The sequence below is a fragment of the Camelus ferus genome, chromosome 10, assembly GCF_009834535.1.
Source record: "Camelus ferus isolate YT-003-E chromosome 10, BCGSAC_Cfer_1.0, whole genome shotgun sequence".
Taxonomy (NCBI): domain Eukaryota; kingdom Metazoa; phylum Chordata; class Mammalia; order Artiodactyla; family Camelidae; genus Camelus; species Camelus ferus.
In genome coordinates this window covers 34,791,399-34,814,112 of record NC_045705.1, presented here as the reverse complement: position 1 = coordinate 34,814,112, position 22,714 = coordinate 34,791,399, and the positions used below count along the sequence as shown (strand labels likewise).

The window sequence follows — 22,714 nt, the reverse complement described above, 5'->3', positions numbered from 1 at the left end:
ATATACCTGTGTACAGAATCACAAAATCCTAGAATCCTAGAGGCTCTCAGAAGAGCACTCAGGGCAGATTTATTTTTTACAGTTTTCCTAAATGAATAGACAGCTGATTAGGCAGTGTGGAGGTGTTCACCACCTCATAAAGCCGTCCCTCCTATTTGTGCAGCTGTTTCTTAGCGCATTTAACGCTGAGTTAATATATTCCTTCCTCTAACTTTTACCAGTTTTGTCTCTGGAGCAGTACATAATGAGATTCTATTGCCACTTGAGACAGCCCTTCAAGTGATAGACAAAGGGGAAGTCCAATATTGTGTTCCTTTCTGTTCAGTGCCTATTATATGACAGGTTCTATGCTGGGCATTACCTCTTAATCCTTCCTAAAACTTTGAAAAACAAATTCATTATTGCTTCAAAAAATATCCACTGAAATCCTATTGAGTATCATGCACTGTACTGGAGATCAAAAGGTGAACAAGAAAGACATATTCCTGCACTTAAGAATTTATATTCTAGTGGCTAGAGATTTGTAAGAGTCAGGAAGAGGGGTACCAGTTAAAGTTGGATAAAGAGGCAGGGCCCATGTCATGCATGGTATTTTAGGCCATTGTAAAGAATTAAATTTTATTTTATGTCAAGTGGGAACAAAAAGGTTTAACATCTTTTGAGTTACATTTTCATGTACATGGAGCAACATACAGAGGGTCCCCAGCCACCCAGCTCCCCTACCAAGAGGCAACCATTGCTATCAATATCTTGTGTATCATTCTAGGGATACCAGAGATCTGTCCATAGACAAGTATTTATACATTCACAAATTATACCCACTGTTATGACCTTACTTTTTCCCTTTTCTTGCTATATTTTGGAGTTCATTCTATGATCAGTACATATAAAACTGCATCATTCTTTAACAGCTGCATAGTATCTGTATTAGTTATCTATTGCTGTGTAATAAACTTAGTGGCTGAAAACAACACATTTATTATCTCACAATTTCTGTAGGCCCAGGGTCCAGGCACAGCTCATCTGGGTCTTCTGCTTCAGGCTGCAGTGAAGGTGTCACCTGGAGTTGTGTTCTCATCTCAAGGTTTTACTGGGGAGGGATCTGCTTCCATGCTCACATGGTCATTGACAGAATTCAGTTCTTTATGGTTTGTAAGACTGAGGGCCTCAGTTTCTTGTTGACTGTTTGGTTGAGGCCACTCTCAATTCCTTGCCTCTTCATAGAGTTAACTCATAACATAGCAGCTGGTTTCATCAAAGTCAGCAAGGGAGAGAGTTTGCTAACAAGACAGATATTAAGTAATGTGATCCTGGCAGTGACATCCCATCACCTTTGCCACATTCTATATAGTAGAAGGAAATCACATGTCCCACTCACACTGAAGGGGAGGGGATTACTCTGGGCATGAGCATCAGAAGGCAGAGATAATTGGGGCCATCTCAGAATATGTCCATTAGAGAATCTGTTGTATCAATTGACCATAATTTATTTAACAATTTTCCTCTTAATGGACATTTAAGTTGTTTCCAGTACAGTTGCCAGTATGGATATTGCTGTAATGAATATCAATATTTTGTTCTGCACACATGCTAGGATTGTACATGTTGTAGGATTAAGTTTCTAGAAGTGAAATTTCTGGGTTGAAGTCTATGTGCATTTATAATTTTGGTAGTTGTCACCCAATTGGTCATAGAAGTTGCAATGTATGAAAGTGCCTGTTTCTCCAAAAACCTGCCCATTTAGTGTGTCATTCTTTTAGGTCCTTGCTAATGATATCTTAGAGTAGTTTTCATTTGTATTTCTCTTATGAGAGAGAGTAGAATCTTTTCACATGTCTAAGAGCCATTTATGAAAACTGTTTATATTCTTTGCCACTTTTTCTATTAGATTTTTTCATCTTTTCTTATTGTCTTGTAGGCTGACATATTTTTAAAAAATCACTCCAGTTACTCTATGAAGAATTAACTAGGTGCAAGATTATGGAGTTTGGAAGAAGAGTGGTGGCATTGTGATGGAGAAGTGGATGGATTTGGAGTTGGAATTGTCAGGAGTCAGAAATGGATTAGATGTAGATCTTGTGGGTGAGAAAAGAACCATACATGACCCCTATATTTTCAGGGGTGCATTTGGATAGATGGTGGCATCATTTACTGAGATGGGAAAAATGTAGGAGAACGAGTAGAGGATGGAAGGGTGGTATCAAGAGCTTTGTTTTGGAAATTGTAAAATTCCTAAAATTTAGGATATTGATCTGGAATGATTTTTTTTTTTTTTTGAGTAAAGGTAGATTTATATAGCGAGATACATACTGCATAGAGTGTAAGGCAAGAGAAAGGCCACAAGGTGTGGGGTTGGGTGCTCAGGTTAGAGTAAAAGTAGATACACACTCCACAGACAAAGTGTGGGCTGTCTCCGAAGAGGATGGAGTGCGAAAGGCGGCCTGGAACGATTTTTTAAAAACATAAAACAAACTGTAAAGAAAAAGAGTGGAATGATAAATACTACTACATCAGAATTTTAACTTCTGTGTATTAGAAGACCTTATAAACAAAGTTAAAAGATAAACAACAGATTGGGGGAGAATATTTTGTAACACGTGACAGACAAAGGATTCATATTACCTCACACAAAAAAATTCATACAAATCATTAAGAAAAAGACAACACTAAGGAAAATAAGCAAAGTGTATGAATATTCAGTCGAACAGAAGGAAACCCAAATGGCAAATAACTATAGAAGGATATACTCATTTTCACTGGGAAATGCAAATTCAAACAACGAGATCCCATTTTTTCACCATTAGTTTGGAAAAAACTAAAGTTTAGCAATAGAAAATATTGCTACTTTCACATGTATTGTGGATGGGAATGGAAATTGGATGAGTCTCTTTAAAAGGAATTTGATGCTATTTAGTAAAATTGAAAATCCATGTATTCTGAAACTCAGTTCTAATTCTAAATACAGATCCTAGAGAAATTTGTGAACATGGACCTAAGGAGATAATATATACAGAATGTGTAAAAGTTTAAAACCAAACATACAAAAAAAGTTTTACCTTGTTTATGGATTAATCTATTAAAGTAAATGTATTAAAATAGACACTAATATGCATATGGAATTTAGGGTCATGGTTGCCTCTAAAGAGTTAGGAAAGAGGCTGGGACTAAAGGTTGAGCTTAAGAGTAATTTTTGCTCTGTACTATTTTATTTATGTATTTTAAAAAGAGACTATATATAGGTCTCGTGTCTATGTGTGTATTTTACATATAGACATCAGGACATAAAGACCTGAACCAAACACAACAAAGTGTTACAGTGGTGGAAATGTGGGTGTGGTGTTTTTGTTATATTATTCCTTGCACTTGAAAATATGTTTTAATCTTCTCAATGCGAAAAAAAGTTTTCTTTTTGGACAGACTTAATTTGAAATGTTTGTGAGAGATCCTGGTGAAGATGTCAAGTAGGTGAGTAGATGTATCATTTGAACTCAGAATAGCATTTACGCTAGAGTAATAAATGTTTGAGTCATCACTATATTCATGGTAATTAAGGCCAAGGGAGTAGATAAATCATTTAAGGGAAGAGAATAGATAATAAAGATACGAGGCCCCAGGACAGGTCTTGAGGAAACCTAACATTTGCAGAATGTTCATCTGAGAATAAAAAGAGGAGACATCAGAGGAAATTAAGTGAAGCCAGTGAAGCAAGAGAAAAATTAGGAGTATAGGTGTCCTGGAGGCTGGAGGAAGACAATGTTAATTGAAAGGATGGAAGGGACACCTGTGCCAAATGCTGCTGAGATGTTGAGTAAAATTGTCATCATTGGGTGTGGTAATACGGAGGTCACTGGTGTTCTCCATGAAGGTAATTTAATTGAAGATGAGAACAGAAAGACCTTATAATGGATGAACAAGATTTGTTTTACAAGACACAAAAAGCACAGTTCATAAAGGGGGAAAATGAATAAATCTGACTACACAAAAACAGTAACTTTCATTAGTGTTAAGTATATGTGTGAAATTTCTACAAATCATCCAGTAAAGATGATCCAAAAGAAAAATGGCTAAAAGATAGTCAATTAATTCACAGAAAAGGAAGCTGAAATAGCCAATAAATATGAAAAGATATTCAACTTCACAAATAATCAAGGAAAGGCAAGCAAAAACGAAATAACATTTCCATTAATAGATTAGAGTTTGGCAATGGCAACGGGCAAGGGTTGCCAAGGATGTGGGGAAATCCAACAGAATCAAGTGAAAATACTATTAGAATTAATGAGAGTTTAGCGAGATTGCTGGATATAAAAGCAACATTCTAATTCACCACTTAGAAAAGGTAATAAAATGTAAGATGTCAGTCACAACAGTACCAGAAACCATAAATGCCTAGAGATGAACTAATAAAAATGTGTAAGAATTTTATGGGAAAAATTATAATGTTTTAATGAGGGTTAAAAAAAGAAAACTTAAATAAATGGAGAAATATATATCGTTTTAATGCATGAGAAAGTTCAGCATTTTAAATAAATTGAGTCTCCACATTTTAGTCTATAAATTCAGTGCAGTTCCAACCAACACCCCAATCTCTGAGATTTTTCAGGGAAATTGACAAGGTGATTTTAAAATCATGAGGATGAGTAGAGGTGTACAAATAGTAATAATAATAGCTAATATTTGTTTTCAGCTAGTTTTTGAAAAAAAATGTAGTTGACACACCCTACCGATACAAAAGAATATTACAAAACTATAGTTATTAGTATTATAGGTACTGCATTTGGCAGAGAGATCTGTGGAACAAAACAGAGTTCAGAAATAGACCATGGCTGTTAACTAACTTTATTGTAGTAATCATTTTGCAGTATATATGTGTATCAAATCATCACACTGTACACCTTAAACTTACATATGTATTACGTCAGTAATATCACAATAAAGCTGGAGAAAATTATTTTTTATTTCCTCAAAACATCAAAAATAGAATGATCATATGATCCATCAATCCTACTTCTGGGTGTATATCCAAAAGAATTCAAAGCAGGATCTTGAAGAGATATTTGCGTATCTATTTTCATTGTAGCATCATTTCACAATAGCTAAGAGGTGGAAGCAACCCAAATGGACATCAACAGATGGATGGATAGATAAAATTTATTATATACATTTCACAGTGGAATATTATGTAAGTTTTAAAAGGAAGGAAATTCTGTCACATTCAACTACATGGATAAACTTCAAGGACATTATGCTACACAGTAATATGTGTGTCTCTAAACAATATATTTTTGCCCAATATGAAACTTTATATAAATGGAATCATTTATTCTCCTGTAACTTATCCTTTTTCTCTGATCTCTTATTCTCTTCTTTAACATGAACCTCTTTTTTGAGATTCATCATACTGATGCATGGATATTCCTTTGTATGAAAACACCACAACTTAGTGTTAGTCATCTATTCAGTTCTTAATGGATGTTTGCAGTTTTGGGCTATTACAAATGGATATTATTCCTATGTATATTTTTATACATCTCTTAGTCCAGGTACACATGTGCAAAAGTTTGTCTTGGCCCTAGATTCTGGAGTATAGACTTATGTAGATGAAAAAGAAATTGAAAACAACCTAAATATCATCAAAAGGGTAATGGATGAATAAAATGTGACATATTTATATATTGAAATAGCATACAGTAATCAAAAGGAATGGACCTGATCTTTCTGTATCATCAAAAATAAATCTGAAGGGGGAAGGATATAGCTCAGTGGTAGAGTGTGTGCTTAGCATGCACAAGATCCTGGGTTCAATCCCCAGGACTTCCATTAAATAAATAAATAAATAAAGCTAATTACCTCCCCCCATCAAAAAGATAAAATAAATATATCTCAAAAACACTATAAGGAATTATGAAAGTCAGCAAAAAACAGGAACAATGAATCATACTATTTAGGTTAAAAAAAGCTTTTTAAGCACACGGAACACAATACTAAATATATTTAAAAATATAAAAAGTGTACTGGAAGTGTATATTCTAATCTGTTGATAGTGATTGTCTCTGGGGAAGACCGGAAAGGGGTCTTTATCTTTTAGTGTTTTTTTCCCTTTAAAATAAATATGACAACTCAATATCCCTAATCATTAGAGAAATACAAATCAAAATTACAATGAGGTACCACCTCACACTGGTCAGAATGGCCATCATCCAAAAGTCTACAAATAATAAATGCTGGAGAGGATGTGGAGAAGAGGGAACCCTCCTACAATGTTGGTGGGAATGTAAATTGGTGCAGCCTCTATAGAAAACAGATGGAGGTTCCTTAAAAAACTAAAAATAATAGTTATGACCTGATCCAGTAATCCCACTCCTGGGCACATAACCAGAAAAGATGAAAACTCTTAATTCATAGCAGTACTACTTACAATAGCCAAGACAGGGAAGCAACCTAACTGTCCTTCAACAAATGAATGGATAAAGATACGGTGTGTGTGTGTATATATATATGCATAAAAAGGTATATACATATATATCCATTAAAAGGTAAAGATGTGGCATATATATAGGATGTATATATTATTGGATGTATGTATGATAAATATATATATCCATTAAATATATATAATATATTATTACTAAGACATAAAGGAATGAAATATTGCTATTTGTAGCAACATAGATGGACCTAGTGATTATCATACTAAATGAAGTAAATCAAAGACAACTATATGATATCATGTATATGTGGAATCTAAAAAGTAATGCAAATGAACTTATTTATAAAAAGAAACAGACTCACAGACATAGAAAACAAACTTATGGTTACCAAAGGGTAAGAGGGGAAGGGATAATTAAAAGTACGGGATTAACAGGTACACACTACTATATATAAAACAGATAAACAGCAAATATTTACTGTATAGCACAGGGAACAATAGTCAATATCTTGTAATAAGCTATAATGGAAAAGAATCTGAAAAAGTATATGTATATACATATATATATGATTTGGCTTCATATATATATAAAATGGAATCACTGCTGTACACTGCAAACTAACAACATTGTAAATCAACTATACTTCAATAAAAAATAAAATAAATATGACAAAATATTAACAATGATTGATTCTGGGTGGTAGAACATGGGTATACTGTTGTTTGGTTTTGGGTATGTTTTTTCTTAAAAAAAAGAGAGAAATTGGACCCAGAAGAATGTAGGGAATATGTTCACATCATTTATATATTTAAGTATTTGCCTAATAGTTCATCTAGTATTCAAATTTTATATAATCCTATGGTAGATTATTAGTGATTTTTCCCTGCTTTGATATAATTTTAAAGGAAACACTATAGTTTTAAAAAAAGACTGCAAATAAGCTTTTTCATATATCATACTAGTATTTACATAGCACACATTCTCAGATACATAATTACTGGGTCAAAGAGTGTGAACCTCTGAAACATTTGCTGCCTTCCAGGAAATTGTTCCAATATATATTCCTTTGGAAAATCCTAACTTGAAAATACTACAGATCTGGAAGTGCTCTTTGCAGGCATAAAAGGTCCATCTTTTATTAACTGATACTTAATTCTTCCGCTTTGGAGATCAATACTTTTGATGCATATAACTTTGCATTAACCTCTGGCTTAATAGGCACTCCTTTAGATAAAATGTTGATTCCACTAATGAATGGACACGAAAAGAAGACATTTTAGTTCCTTATCAGGAAGGGCATTCTAAACAGAGGGTTCAAAGATCCGAGCTCCTTAGTATTGGAGGCAGGTGAGCAGAGACTGGACAATTACTTGACAGAACGTTATAGATTCCTTCTTTTTTTCATTCCTCGAAACTTTAGGAAACACCTCGTCCCTCAGCCCCGTACAAGGACCTGAAGACTCAGGATGAATCTGGAGAGTTTGGATAAATGTTCGAGTCCTGGGGTTCTCCGAATTTTTTATGGCTGGCTGGAGCTTAATTTTAGGCTTTGTGGAGGCTATGCCTGTGCGAATGAACCACGGGAAACCCAGAAAATTTAGCTTTTATGAGATCTCAATTACATTTTTTAAAACTATCCATCAAGTCCACTTATGGGTGTTGGATGAAAAATTAAATTCCTGCTGAAGGAACATTCCAGGGCGGGGGAAGGAGAGGTAATTGCAAGTAGAGAAGGTTAACCCCCCAAAAAAGCGTCACGCAGTCTCCCCGTTTGGCTCGCTTCCTGTACTCTTCCACCCCAGGTACCAAGCACCCGAAATCCCTCCGGTAGAGTTAGCGCCGGCCGGCAGGAGAGCCATGTTGGCCATTTAGTGACCCGGAACCTCCCGCGCGCGGTTCCGGCAGGAGCGCGCTAGGGGAAGCATTTGGGCGCTGCACCGCCCTGTGTCATGCCCTTCAGACCCGCGCTCGGAGGAGAAAGCTCGTGGCTTGTGCCCCGGCAGTGGTCGTGGTGGTTTTCTTTGTAGTTGGCGGTCTGAGGCCAGGCCTCAAGTGGGAACGGCATCACCATGATGAGCGGACGGCCGAGCCGAATGCCCTTACAGCTCCTGCCGGATGAGGCTCGGAGCCTGCCGCCGCCCAAGCTGACTGACCCGCGGCTCGCCTACGTCGGCTTCCTGGGCTACTGCTCCGGCCTGATTGATAACGCGATCCGGCGGAGGCCGGTGGTGTCGGCGGGTGAGGGCTGCGCAGGCGGGATCTGCTGAGAGAAAGAGGGGGTCGCAGGACTGAGGGCCGGCTCCGCCTTAGGCTGCCTGAGGTGCCTCGGCTTTTCAGGGCCTTTTCGCCCAACAGGCCCCGCCTCCCCTCCCCCGTGAGCTTCTCAGAACGGGGCCGGGCCAGAGTTATTATTTGGTACTTAAGGAAACTGAGGTGCAGTGCAACCCACGACCTCACAGTGAGTCTCTGAAGGACCCGAGACTGAATTTGCCTGCTCCCCCCGCCCCCCAGTTCGCTCTGTGGGATGTGTAAGAATGAATGATCAATCGATGCAATGCACTGCTTAACACTGTGTGCATTATAGCATTTAATCTTCAAACACCTTTTGTGGGGAGGTATTATTCACAGTGAGGAAACAGAGCCTTAGAGAGGTTAAAGCAGCTTGCCCAAGGTCATATGGATAGTAAGTAGCACCGTCTGTTTTTAAACCTGTCTGTATTCAAAACCTGCACTTCTCAGATTTAATGTGCATAGTAATAGCTTGGAGATCTTGTTAAATGCGGATTCTGATTCGTTAGATCTGGATGCCTGATGTTAACCAACTCCCAGATGCTGCTGGTCTGGGGACCTCACATTGAGTAGGAGGCTCTAAACCACTGGGCTGTATTTCCTAGAAAGTCAGTGGCCCATCTGTCAGAGACCAACACTGATAATAGGTGACACAGTAACTGCGCTAAGGGCTATGGATGTACAAAGGGAAAAGAGAAAAACTTTATAAAAGTTGTGTTTGAACTTAGTTTTGATCTGTCAGGTACTTGAAGAGAGCCTTCCAGGCCCATGGGAGGCTAGTGGGACTGAATGGGGGCAAAAGCGCCTGAATCGGGGGCAGTTGCTGAGTGAGTGCAGAGTAGGGCGATAAGGCAACAAAAGATCTAGGTAGATCATGGTAATTTATTCTGTAAGCAGACAGGAATCTCACATGTTTTTCAGAATTGTCAGGGGAAATGCAGTGATCAGACCTGTATTTTAAAAGGTCATCTTTGTCAACAATGTGAAACTGATTGGCGCTAAGGAGCCCAGTTAGGAAGAAAGCTAATACAGTGGTTCAGGCAACCAGGAATCACCATACGTGTGCCTCTTCTGCCTTCTTCCAGCTGTATGTCAGGCCTGCAGGTCGACTCCCAGCCCACCAAATCTTATCACTTCTAGTGCTCAATTAGACTTGAAATCTCATCTGCCTTGGATATGATCCCACTCCACAGAAAGGAGTGATCTTTGTCCATTTCTGCCACTGGGGACATGGAGTGTCCTCTCTTTTTATCACTACTCCACATTTGCCCAGGCCTGTTGTTTGGTATGAAGGAAAGAGCTCCACTTTGGCACTAAATAGCCTTGCTCCATTGCTGCCTAACCATGTCACCTTGGGCAAGTTACTTGAATAATTTGTTTTTACATAATTCACTTTTGCATACTTTTTTGTGAGAATTAAGTGAGATTCAATAGGTAAATGCCTGGCACACAGAAGGTGCTGAACAGTTTCCCTTTCCTTAGCTCTTGTTACACAGTTTATCATATGTTTGTTCACCCTTAACTGAGCTCTTTCTCTGTGCCAGGCAGTGTTACTCATCTGGTATATAGGGGGAGGAATACTGCCCTGCCCTTGAGGAACTGGTCTAGTTGGGAGCTGGAGGGGAGGGACAGGTATGGGTCTTGGTGTGACAGATACATGTTTTGATAGAGGTGGGTGAGCAGAGAGTGCTTTGGGAGCAGGAAGGAGGTTCAGCTCAGAGGGATACTGTTCCAGAGGAAGTGAAGATTGGCTGAAATGTGACAGATATACCACTTAACCTCACCTCATTGTTGCCAAACAATGTTTTGTGTCTTTCCTGGGAGACAGAAGAGCATAGTAGTTAAGAGCACATGCTTTGGTTTTGACACCACCTCCCTGTGACTAGCCACTTGATTCCGAGGAAGTTACTTATCTCTGTGAGCTTTAGTTTCCTCGTCTATGAAATAGGGATAATATCTACCTTTGTGTGGTTGTGAGAACTAGATGAGATGATGGATGTAAAGCACTTAGTCAAGGGCTGGGGGTCAGTTCCTAAGTTACCTGGGTTTCCCTTAGTTACTTTGGAAAATTTAGGTTTGAGGACTTTATTGAAATAGTTATCCTCAGCAGCATTTATTAAATGGATATTTTGTTTACCTAGTTCAATATCTGGCATATAGTAATGCTCAATAAGTACTTATTGAATGAATGTGTAGATTACAAGGAAATACAAAACATGGTTCCAATCCTCCAAAGATTTACAAATCAGATGAGGATATCTATTAAAAAGATGAATTGTGGTACGAATTTATGCACATAAAGTTGGAAGAGTAGGGAAAGAGACACATGGTGGAGTTTCCAACTATGGCCATGGGGAGTACCGAGCATTCTGTAGGTAGTGTTGGAATATTCTATCAGTGAAATAAAATTGTGCAGCTCTTTTTCAAGTTAGCAGAAAATATTAAATAGAATTTGTTCTTAAGCTTTTCTCCCATCACCTATTTTTAAACCTTTGTTGCTGGTTACCATTTACCTGCTCTAAATATAGAGTTAGTTGGTATCTAAATGTAGTCCACAGAATTAAATATTTATTGAATTTCTAGTTTAATATATCAGTAATTTATGGTGTTCTGCAGAGAGCACCATGACATCCAGGTTTAGATTCACTCAGTAAAGGAACGAAGAGAGAAATGATTGTGGAGGGGTTGTGTTTGTGATGAGAGGGAGACCACTGCTGAGAGAGAAGAGGCTAGGGAAATGGGGACCTGGGAAGAGGCCAAGCCATGCCTTGGGGGCGAGAACACTGATATTATCAAAATTATTTATCGAGTTTTCCTCTGTGAGGATATGAGTAAGCACAGAGAGTCTGGGTCTTTGTATCTGTGTAGTCCAATGGCACCTGGGAGAACCCAGCACATTTTGGTTTACTGTATTACAGGTGGCCCATTAGGGGAAGCAGAGGCTGTTGGGGGTAAGGGAGAATGCAAAAGAGCCTGGACCCTGTTCTGCCCCAGATCATAGTAATATTTTACATTTTTATTGTTTTATAATTTTTCTAAAACACTGTAATAACTACTGTGAGAAAGATAGGTTAGGTATTATTTTTGTTTTAAAGGTAGTAAATTGATTTGCCCAAGGCCATCTATCCATTTATTATATATGTATTAAGTGCTCTCTGTGTGCTGGTGTACAAAGATGAACCAAACATTGGCTTTGCCTGGTAGTAGAGAAATAATTACCAAAGCAACTTACATGTTAATAGACATGAGTTCACCCTTTTAAATCCAGGAAAGTTCTGGGAAGACTTCTTAGCAGAAGTGATGTCCAAGTTGAGTCTTGAAGGATCAGGAAGTTGCTGGGCAGAGAAGTAATCAGTGCTTAGTATATAGAAGCTTGAAGGAGCCTAGAATGTATGAGGAATTAAAAGCAGTTCAGTATTGCTGAGCACAGTGTGCATATCAGGGAGTGTCAGAAAATGAAGGAGGAAGAGTAAGCTTGTGAGGGGTCTGGGAGGTCATATGCAGGAGTTTGGGTCCTGTTGGGTGTACTGAAGAAGGCATTGACAAGCTAGGTTTGTATTTTAGTAAAAATTCCTCTAGTGACAGGGTGAAAGCTGTGATGAATATGGAGTGGAAATTGAGATGAAAGGGAGACCAGTTAGTATAAGTGAGCATAAGTTCCCTGAAGTAAGGAAAGGAAATATTCCTAAGGTAGAAATAACAGGACTCAGTGACTGGATGTGGGGAAAGAGGGTGGAAAAGAAGGGATTTTACTGTATTTAATATGCAGGACTTGGATTCCTGGGTAAATGGTCTCACTCTCTGACTTAGGAAAAAAGGTATGAATATAAAGAAACTGAGTTTGTTTAAGGGCATTCAGTTGAATGTGTCAAACATTTGAATATGGCTGTTGTTCAGCATGGGTGTCTGAGTTTGATGTACTTACGGGTCACCAGCACATGGATAATGGATAAAACTATAGGAATAAGCAAGTTCTCCAAAGGAAGATGTATAGGATAAGAAGAGGCCTGGGGATAGAATTCTGGGGCATAGCTAGAAAATCTGCAGTTCGCCTTTTGTTAAAAAAAAAAAATTTTTTTTCTATATAAAGTTCATATCTTTGGATCTCCCCTTCAGACGTAATCCTCATTACAATAGGATGATTTTTTTTAAGATAGTTTTTGAATAGGTAGTACATGCAAAATTACAAGCTGTAGAAGGTACAAAAGAGAACTGACATACATTGATTCCATATGTAGTATAGTGTACTGTTTCAGTAACCACTAAATATCAAATATGAATCAATATATGCAGACAAACCAAATTGCTTTTAGACCATTTGCAGAGGACTTTACCTCTACTCATCATATCCAGAACACTTCTTGGAATACAAGTTTGTCTAGGTCTAAAGTTAACTTATTGAAAAAGAAAAACTTTTTCCCCCTGTTCTCAGTCTACCATTCAGGTTTTGTACTTATCTACCGTTTTTCTTGAAGAAACTTATAAAACTTGAATTTTAAAAATCTTGGGTTCTGTTGAATAGTTATTTTGTAGATTTAATGTTGCTCTCATAATTGCCAGATACCCCTTAGGAAGATGTCCCAAGGTCAAGGCTGTCAGAATACCCATATACAAAAGCCTTTTTTTAAAAAAATTTTGGGAGAAATAACAAATTATATATCTGAAATGTGAAAGTGTAATTTTAATTTTTTTTTAGTACACATGACTGATTTTTGCTTTCTTTGGGATTTGTTGAATTTCAGGTTTGCATCGCCAGCTACTATATATTACTTCCTTTGTTTTTATTGGATATTACCTTTTAAAACGTCAAGACTACATGTACGCTGCGAGGGACCATGATATGTTTGCATACATGAAGTCACATCCAGAGGATTTTCCTGATAAAGGTATTTCAAGTTAATTGTAGAAAACTTCTTTCTTACTCTGTATCATTTTCTCTGGTTAATCTTATTCATGCCTGTGACTTCAGTGCCTTCTATGTTCTGTTGACTCCCACATCTGTGTCTATAAAACAGAATTCTCTTCAATTCATATATCCAATTTCTGGCTGAGTACCTCTGTGTCCCTCAGACAGCAAACAGAACTCAAGTCCCCTCTGCTTGCCCAGACCTCCTGTGCTTTTGTGTCCTGCTTCAGTGAATGGCATTACTGTCCACCTGGGTACTCCAGCCAGAAGCCTGGGAATCATCTTCAAGTCCTTCTCTTTTCACTTCCCATTAGTCATCAAGTCTTACCGTTCTGCTCCCTAAATGATTCTCAGCTCTGAATTCTCCTCTCTGCCACTGCCACTACTCTGGTTCAGGCACTGATAATCTCTCTGGATAAATACGAATATGCTTAAAATAGCTATCCATTCCCTTTAGGATTAAATCCAGACTCCCTCGGATGGCTTATTTTCCCAGGCTGAGCTAATTGCCTGGTAGAAACACTTAACCCATACCTTGTATCCACCCCATTACATATACAGGCTGTGTGCCTCACTGGACTTCATCTTTGTTTCCCCAGCCTGCAGCACAGAACCTACACATAGTAGGCACTTAATCAGTAATGCCTGATCTCAACTACACAGAGCCCTGCCTCATCTCCTGCCCCATGAAATGCTGTGTCCTGAACCTACCCTGTATCATTCTGTACACGCTGTACGTCCTTGACCCTCCTCTTGCCCTCTTTCCCCTGTGCACCTAGCAAATTCTTGCTCAACTCATCTCTGAAGCCTTTATCCAGCTACAGACAGGAGTTTCCTCAGCCCACTCTACTTATGTTTGTGCAGCTGTGAATATAATTGTATTTCAGCTGTTTTCTTGTTTGTATTTTACACACATAGACAATTCAGATATACACATACATGAAGGAATGAGTTTAGGAAATTTTTGAACTTGTAAATATATATATTTTTAAATAGATTTTCCTATTTATGTAAATGTGTAATAGTAAGCATTTACATTTCATCAGACTAGTTATCTGGAAGGTTCTATTTAGCTCTGAAATTTTATTGCTCTAATATTTTCATAGCCTTTAGTCACATATGTCATGTTTATAGAGGATCAGAAAGGTATAGGGTTTTTTTGCCATTGAAGAGCTCAAAGACTAGTACAAAGCCAAAAATAGTGGATGTATCAGTGTTGGGGAGTACCCAGGACTGCTGGATGTGAGAGCTGGAAGGAATCTTGGGAATATTGATTCCTAAGAGGGAGACCCAGTGCCAGAGCAGTCCTCAGTCCCAGACCTTTGGCTCTTTGCCTCCATGTTTCCACCAGCTCCCTCCGGCAGCAGGAGCGTATATAGCCTCACGGGCTTATTCTCTCTGAGCAGCAGATTACTGGCAGGTGTGCCAGGAACCTCTTGCACCAACAGTGCAGGCATGGAGAGCTTGACCATCTGAGCTCCTGCCCCTCCCTACCCATTCCTTCTTTCACCAGCCAGGACCCCTCTGGCAGCCGTTGGCCCCTCCAACCACCTGGATGTCACCACAGATTTTTCCGAGGTTATCTTCATTCAGTGGAACAAAATGTCTTAGTGATTGCCAAGCCATGGTTGAGAACTAGAAAATAAGGCAATTATTAGGGGTTTCTTTCTATAAGAATATTAAGTGTTAATTTTTAGGAAATATGATTTTTAAAACAATTTTAAAATAAATTTTTTGTGATCTTTCTTTTTATAGATAAGAAAACTTATAGTGAAATTCTTGAAGAATTCCATCCAGTGCATTGAAATCTCCAAAATGCTTGTTCCAGTTTCACCAGTACTGGTTATCTCTGAATTTTATGGAACTGTTTCTATGACATCTGAAGTTTATGTTAATATACATGTTAACACCTTGTGATTAAAATGGTCATCATAAGCACTCTGACTCCTTTTTGTCATAAGAAAAATAGTTCATTGGAGAATGGTCAGTTTCCATTTATTGAGTTTTAAGAAGACATCTAGCAGATTTTAAAATGGGGTTTAGCTGTGGTTCGGAGTTGGCAGACTACCTCGTGGGCCATATCCAGCTCACGCCTACAGTTTTCCTGGAACACAGCCAGGCTTACTGGTGTATGTGTGTGTGGCTGCTTCCACGCCACAGCAGTGGAGTTGAGTGGTCGTGACAGACCCTGTGGCCTGCAAAACGTGAAATACTTAACATATGGTCCTTCACAGAAGAATTTTGCCTGCTCCAGTTCTATTGCAAAATGAAACAAAGCAAGCCAGATTATGGAGGGTTTTGTGAGTTGTGCAGAATAATTTTGACTTGATCCTGTAGGTAGTGGGAAGTCACTGAAGGGTTTTAAATAGGAATAACATGGTCAGGTTTGTATTGCTAAGCTCTCCGCAATAACACAGAGGGTGGTTTAGGAGGAGGAGACTCAAGACCAGGAGAGCAGCTAGAAGACTGATACTGTAAAGGGGTCTCCACTCTCAGACAGATCGTCCTGGGAAAAGTGGGCTGGGTGGCTAACGCAGTCTACGGTGGGGCTTGGTGCAGTTAGAAGTAAAAGGTCCCACCTGACTAGGAGGAGTATACTCTTAATGGCTTATCAAGTTAAAATGCTTGTCCAAAACGTTCTTGTTTCCAAGCTCGGATTCTATAATCAGATTGATATTTGGAGATTAATAAAATTGTTTATTTAAGTGTGGTTTTAAATTAGGTGGCAGTATGAATATAAGCAGATGGTTTCTGGGCAAAATCAAATGAGTTCCTTTTCTCTTGAGTCCCATTTGTTAAAAATGAAGTCATGTCTGAGAAAGTAGAAGTTGATTAAAATACAGTATAAATACAAAGTGTTTTTTAACTGCTACTGCAATATAGGCTTATAGTTCACCTGTGCTTGGCAAGTATAAGGGTGTGAGCCACTCACTCAGATTCCAGGGACTCTGCTAGTTCTAGAGAACAGTAAGGGAGGGCTAGAACAAATACGTGGTGAGGGTGGGGGGAGGAAATCCACCTGTAATAATAGCTCTCGTATGCCAGATGCTTTTGAGTCATTCTCTTGTTAAATTTTCATAACTTTATGAGGTAGGTAATACTATAGCCATTTTATAGATGAGGAAATTTAGGCTCCACTGGATTAAATAACTTGCCCAAGATCACAGTGAATGACTGCCAAGAGGAGGGATGTGAACTTCGGTTAGTCAGATGCTAAAACTTCTCTTTCTCCTGTACCACACTAACCAGGTGACATCTGGTCCCTGTTGAACTACTGGCTACCACCCCCAGCTGGTTAGAGGAGTGAGGAGAGTTGTGAATAGCAACAAGCATCCTAAAGGTGACTCAGTGATGAGTCCACGAATTGGTTCTCAGAGGAAAGAGGAGAAGCATCCCAGGCATCGCAGGCGCCTTCACTTCCAGCTGCAGGTCCAGGTCTTTCTGGTCCTGTAATCAGGGCTAGTAAACTGTTCCGTGTCCTCATCACAGAGTCTGCTTTCTATCATGCAGAGTAAGCTGTCGAGTGCAGAAATTTAAAAAAAAAAAAGTCAGTGTAAATTCACACCACCTAGATACTGCCACATGCCTGTTAAATTAGGAAAACCACTGAAAAAGCTCAGTGGTGCTGCTGTAGGAAAACCCCAGCGGTGTTCTATTGCCGTAAGAATCCAGTTGTCAGAGCTGCAATATCTCATCTAGTTTCATTTCTGCATTTTATTAACAGGGAAACCATACAGAAAGGTGAAATAAGTTGTCCGGGGGCAGACAGAGGTCAATGCAGAACCAGGACAAGAGCCCAGATATTTTTTAACTTCTCTACAGATGCCACAAAAAAAACAGGTTAGGGTGTGTTGAAGCATTGCAATGTAGAATTGGCTGCTCATGTCTTTGAAGCAGTTTAGCTGGTCAAGTAATGGGGTTTCTATCCACTCTGCCATCCCACCTGGAGTTCCCACCTCCAGCTGCAGACTTCTAAGGTGCTAAGGAAATCCAGTTGTGTAGAGGAAAGGAATTAAATGTGAGTTAGGCCAGGGTTGATTCTCATCTTGGTTCTGCCATTTCCTGAGTAACCTTGGACTCTTACTTCTCAGACCTCCAGTTTTTTCATCTGTAGAAGGAGATTATATAATTCCATTAGACAATTCATACGAAAGTGATCTTAAACTATAGAACTATTCAAGTGCCGATTGGTTTTTGTTGTTGTTTTGTTTTTGTTTTTGTTTTTACTAATACTATTATGGGGAATAAACTGAAACCCAGAGAAGTGAGCAAATACAAGTCCTCACAGCTCATAGTGCTGGAATCAGGACTAAAGGCAGAGCTCTTGACCCAGCCCAGTTACATTCAAGAACCTCTGAAAGACACCCAGGAGCCTCAACAGGAGAGGGAAGCAAAGCTGAAGTTGGAAGTTTGGGTCTGGGTTTGAAGTAGGGGAAGGAAAAATGGCTGAGAAAACACCTAGAGCAGAACTCTCTATAGGCCATGTGTTCAGGGTCCATGTGTATTCCCATCACTACAGCCTCAGGAATATCATGACGCTAACACGACATGACAGAGAGTGAGTCTGATGGAAAGTACCCCCAGCTCAAAATTGGGGCCAGTCTTGCTTTTTTTGTCCCCTTACTAACTATGTGAGTTTGGGTGAGTCATTTCATCTCTCTGGATTTAATTTCCTTACAAGTAAAATGGGGATAAAAATTCTGCCCCACATATCTACATCGGGTAGGTTTTGAGATTCCTGTGGACATGGCATGGTTTATCACTGATAAAGCCAGTTTATGGGAGCAGGGCTGGCAGAATCAAAACTGACATGTGCCGTGACCAACCTTCTCTCCATCTTTACCCAGGACTGACACACCCATGACTGTCCCAGGTCCCCTTCCCATCTCCTACCCTGTGTCACTACCTGCTAGTCTAGCTTCCTGCTCATCTACACCTCACAACCCCAGGCATTCTGTGCTCAGATTCCAACACATATGCATATGTCTTCACAAGTGGGTTTCCCAACGGGCATTCCTCTGTGTTGATGTGCCTGGAATGGATTAGAGTGCCAACATAGTGGTCCCTTAGATTTCCATTTGGCTGGCTGCATTTGGGATGGCCAGAGTACTCCTGCTCGTTGCAGGACTACCATGAGCAGCCTTAACGATGTACCACCATGTACCATATAAATATAATTTTCCATAGTCCATGACTTGAAAAAATGTTGGAAGCAGTGCCACACACACATAGAATTCACATTGGACACCTGAGTGCCTTGGGTAAGTTTCTTCATTTGTAAAATAGAAATAATAAAACCTATCTTAATAGAATTATTGTGAAGATTAAAGGAATTATTCCTATGTCAAGCATTTAGGGGCTGTGCTAGCATTTACTATGTGTCCAAATAGATGTCATGTATTACTCATATATGGCATCAGGGGTTCTTATTTTAGAATTCATGGATGGGCCTTGGTAGATGGCATATCCCCTGAAATTGCAGGTACAGTTATCTGTCTAAATGCCTGGACTCTGGGGAGAGAGTCCTTGGCTTTACTCAGATTCTTAAAGAAGTCAGTGGTGGGAACACACATATCTAGTTCATATGGTTCCAAATATTCACATACTTACTAATAAACACTCACAAGTACAAACATATATATGTGCACATAAGGTACACACTCATAAGCCACTTTTCCCTCTGTTTCCTTAACAGTTTGCCACCATTATTCACCAATTCTGGATCAGAAGGCGAGTAAGGAAGGCCCGACCTTGGGCTGCCCCAGGTAGTGGTCTATACCCCAAAGGGAGGGCGGCTTTGTCTGAGAGCCAGGCTCTCCCTCTCCCACTAGGTTCACCCCTGATCCCTTTCCTCCCCTGGAAGGTGCTTCAGTGGACTCTGACACCCACTGGCATGGCCACAATTACCTTGTCTGGAGTCCAGGCCTACATGGCCTGTCCCATTATCTCCTGGTATTTCCTCATCACTTCCTCAGCTTTCAGGGTCAGGTGGGTGAGGATGTGATGAAGGCTGGAGAAGTGCAGGTAGAACTGAGATTCCAGGTCCAGCTTCCCCGAGACCCTCTCCTCCCCGGCCTCCTCTGTCTCTGCAGCTTCATTCTCAGCCTCGTCAGGTTTGCCAGCTGCCACCTTGGCCTGCCACTCATCCCGGGGCAGCAGCCCATTGTCCACGTCCACACGGATGGCCTTGAGCATGGTGAAGCAGTTGTAGAGATCGGGGGCCCCCGCCTGGACCTGGCAGCCATGCGCACTCAGTTGCACGTCCCGCAGAAGACTGGGGATCATCACCACCTGCTCCATGTTGCGCACCACGGCCGAGTACCGGTCCATGACAGTCAGCAGGCTATTCTTGGGGTAGCACTTGGTCAGCATCTGCATGGTGGCTTTCTCTCCCATGCTGAGTCCAGCAGACTGCCCCAGAACTATTTCCAGGCTGTTATTTTTATGTCTGGATGCACAGCAGTTTGACAGGATGCCAAGGCCCAACCAGTAGGTACACAGCCCTCTTTTAGGCCAATCCCAGGGCTTGGGTCCCAGCGTTGGTATCAGGTGATTCACCTGCTCAGGGACAGAACTGCCAGACTTCAGCGCTCCATGACTGCCTCAACTCCTCCTTCATGAGCTCGCTGGGCCAGTTAGAAGGAAGCCTTTCCCTTTGGCAACTGATGCACTTGACCCCAGGGTAATCATTAATTTTCTCAGATCATCTGAGACCAAGCTGCCTCTTGGCTGCCTGTGTCCTAGTGTGCAGCTCCGTTCTTCAACCTGGGTGTCCCGGCTGTGAAATGAGCAAAGGCGGAGTGTGATGCAATGAGACAGCTTAGTGTGTGGCAAAGAGCACTCATGTGGGAGCCAGAAGCCCAGTTCTGCATTTCCTGGCTGTGTGTTTAATGATTTGCTGGCTAACATTTACTAAGCACCCACTTCCCATCAAGTTCTATAGTAAGCTTTTCACCACAACGCTATGATGAATGTTTTCATATTCCTGTTTTACCATTGAGGAAACTGAGGTAAGGCAGTCAAAAGTAACTTTCCCAGTGCCATTGGAACTGGGATTCCAGTCTGGAACCACCTCTCTTCCACCTTCAGTCAGGGCTCTAGAATGATGTGTGAGGTTGCAAAAGTTATACAAGTTAATGGGATCCATATCCTTATATGTAAATTTGAGGAGTTGTGAGGGTGGAAGAATATAAAGCTAAAGAAAATACTTTGTAAATCACGAAGTATAGTTCCCAGATATATTATCCTTGCAGATTCTAGATTAATGCTGAGGTCCCTCTCAACTCTACCCTGTGATTCCATGAGTTATAATGCTTCCTCTTTACCATTGACCTAGTCCTTTGGTCAACAGTCTTGGAAGGTAATAATCCTTTGTATTGCAAATTATCACAGCTGACAAATTGCATTTGCTATATTTATTTATGAGATAGCTAGGAAAATGAGGCCAGTGAGACACTCAAAGTTATACAAGTTAGTGGCAGAGTCAAGTGCATATAACCTCCTGAGTTCTGGTTCAGGCACTTGTTTGCAACACTCTTTGGGTTGGAAAGATTTGCTAAGTGCCTTCTGCCCTTGCATGGGGAGGAGAGGTGAAGGAGCACATGGGAGCAGATCTTGTCTCACCTAAGCCACCGTCACCCCCACTCAGGGCAGGAACCTCCTCTGCCTCCTCCTGACTGGTAGTCATCCACTGGCCCACTCCCTTCCACTCCTATGGCCAGAGCTATGAGAAAGTTCATCTTTGTGTTAAACTAGATTCTAACTCCCTGTAGACCTTCCCCATTAAATGAAAATACTCACCTCACCCCAAAGTCATGGGCCTTAACTCTGCTATATTAGCACAACAGGGTAGTATAAAAAACCTGTCTCCCAGACTTTACCTTGCTCAGTCACATAACAGCCTTATGAGGCAGAAAAACATTAGTATCCCCCTTTTCAGATGAGGAAACTGAGACTGAGGAAGTGGTGGGGGTACTTGCCCAAGGTCTCAGATGTGACAGGAGGAGGCTCAGCCCAGTTCTCCAGTCCTCAGAGGAAAGTGACAGTCGTCCCTCTCTCCAAGTCCCCTTCAAGGGCTGGCCAGGCATGTAGCCACAGGTGACCTGGGGTCATCCTGCACTGGATAGTTGGCCTTGCATCTCTAGAGCACAGAGGGTAGCCAAGTCCAGCCATGGGCCTGCTATGAGGGCAAAGCTTCCATCTCAACCCTTTCTGCACTGCAGGTTGTGAAGTGGAACAGAGAACACAGCCAGCTCATTCTCCCTCTGGCTGTGTGGCCCTGGGCTTGTCACTGCTCCTCTCTGAACCTTAGCTTCCTCCTATGTTGTAATAATAATAGGAGCAAACATCGATTGAGGGCTCGCTATTCTAAGCTAAGGTGATATATGCAAAGTATTTGGAACAGAACTCAGTCCTTTGAACAATCCTATGGGGTCGGTAGTCCTCAATCTCAGAGGAGGAAATTGAGGCTTAGGATGATCAAGTAATTAGCCTTAAAACACACACTATTAGTTCTTAGGCAAGTAGGAGTTGGGATGAGAGGTAACTGCTACCTATCAGTAGTTAGGAGGATTAGAGATGACGTTTGTGAAGTATCTGGTATATTGCAAGACCGCAGTAAACATGCACTGCCTCCTGGCCACTTCTCCTTTCCTAGGTCATGCTGCAATTCCTCATTAATTCCTCCATCCTAGGACTTGCTACAAAAATTTCAGTTCCTTGTGTACCTGTCCTGGTGCCCAGCACTGCAAATACAGCTGAATGATGACCATCAGTTTCTTCTTGATACACTCTAGGGTCTTTGGTTATAATGTCCAGTCATCTTGAAAAATAGTCACCTGACTTGGGCGGGGTTTTGACACCACGAGGGAGCCACATGTGGCCACAGCAAAGCAGGTGCTCGAAACTGCCTCATGGTCCTGATTGCAAGGGGAGGCTCTTTTCCAGAATTCCTCCTCGGGAAAGGAGGCAGATGCCATACTCCTGTCCTGAGAGCCTTCATCATACATGGTGCGTTCCCAGTACGTGACTGCAAACACAGCTGTTGGCAAGATGCGTTAGCCCAGCAGTCCCTCCACCAGACAGCTGGGTA

The 22,714-nt window shown here is 40.6% G+C and overlaps 2 protein-coding genes and 1 long non-coding RNA gene across 4 annotated transcripts; 1 reads left to right on the top strand and 2 right to left on the bottom strand.

Moving 5' to 3' along the window:
• Positions 1-8,349: 8,349 nt before the first annotated feature.
• On the top strand, positions 8,350-15,561 carry NDUFC2 (NADH:ubiquinone oxidoreductase subunit C2). Its single transcript, XM_006191651.3, has 3 exons — positions 8,350-8,666; positions 13,460-13,603; positions 15,379-15,561. Exons 1-3 carry the CDS (start codon positions 8,498-8,500, stop codon positions 15,426-15,428), a joined length of 363 nt encoding a protein of 120 aa, XP_006191713.1. The 5' UTR covers positions 8,350-8,497; the 3' UTR covers positions 15,429-15,561.
• On the bottom strand, positions 8,456-12,075 carry LOC116666392. The gene is made up of 2 exons (XR_004323214.1): positions 11,950-12,075; positions 8,456-8,688 (listed from the first exon to the last, which is right to left on the bottom strand). It is a non-coding gene; the product is annotated as an uncharacterized LOC116666392 (long non-coding RNA).
• Positions 15,562-15,601: 40 nt separating the features above from the next.
• THRSP (thyroid hormone responsive) lies at positions 15,602-20,409 on the bottom strand. 2 transcript variants are annotated; one of them, XM_006191650.3, is made up of 2 exons: positions 19,531-20,406; positions 15,602-17,139 (listed from the first exon to the last, which is right to left on the bottom strand). In XM_006191650.3, the coding sequence occupies exon 1, from the start codon at positions 20,017-20,019 to the stop codon at positions 19,549-19,551; it is 471 nt and encodes a 156-aa protein (XP_006191712.1). In that variant the 5' UTR covers positions 20,020-20,406; the 3' UTR covers positions 15,602-17,139; positions 19,531-19,548. The 2 variants fall into 2 exon arrangements, with proteins under 2 accessions (XP_006191712.1, XP_014420603.1); XM_014565117.2 differs by lacking the exon at positions 15,602-17,139 and adding an exon at positions 17,313-17,731 and having other exon boundaries at positions 19,531-20,409.
• Between the last annotated feature and the right edge of the window lie 2,305 nt (positions 20,410-22,714).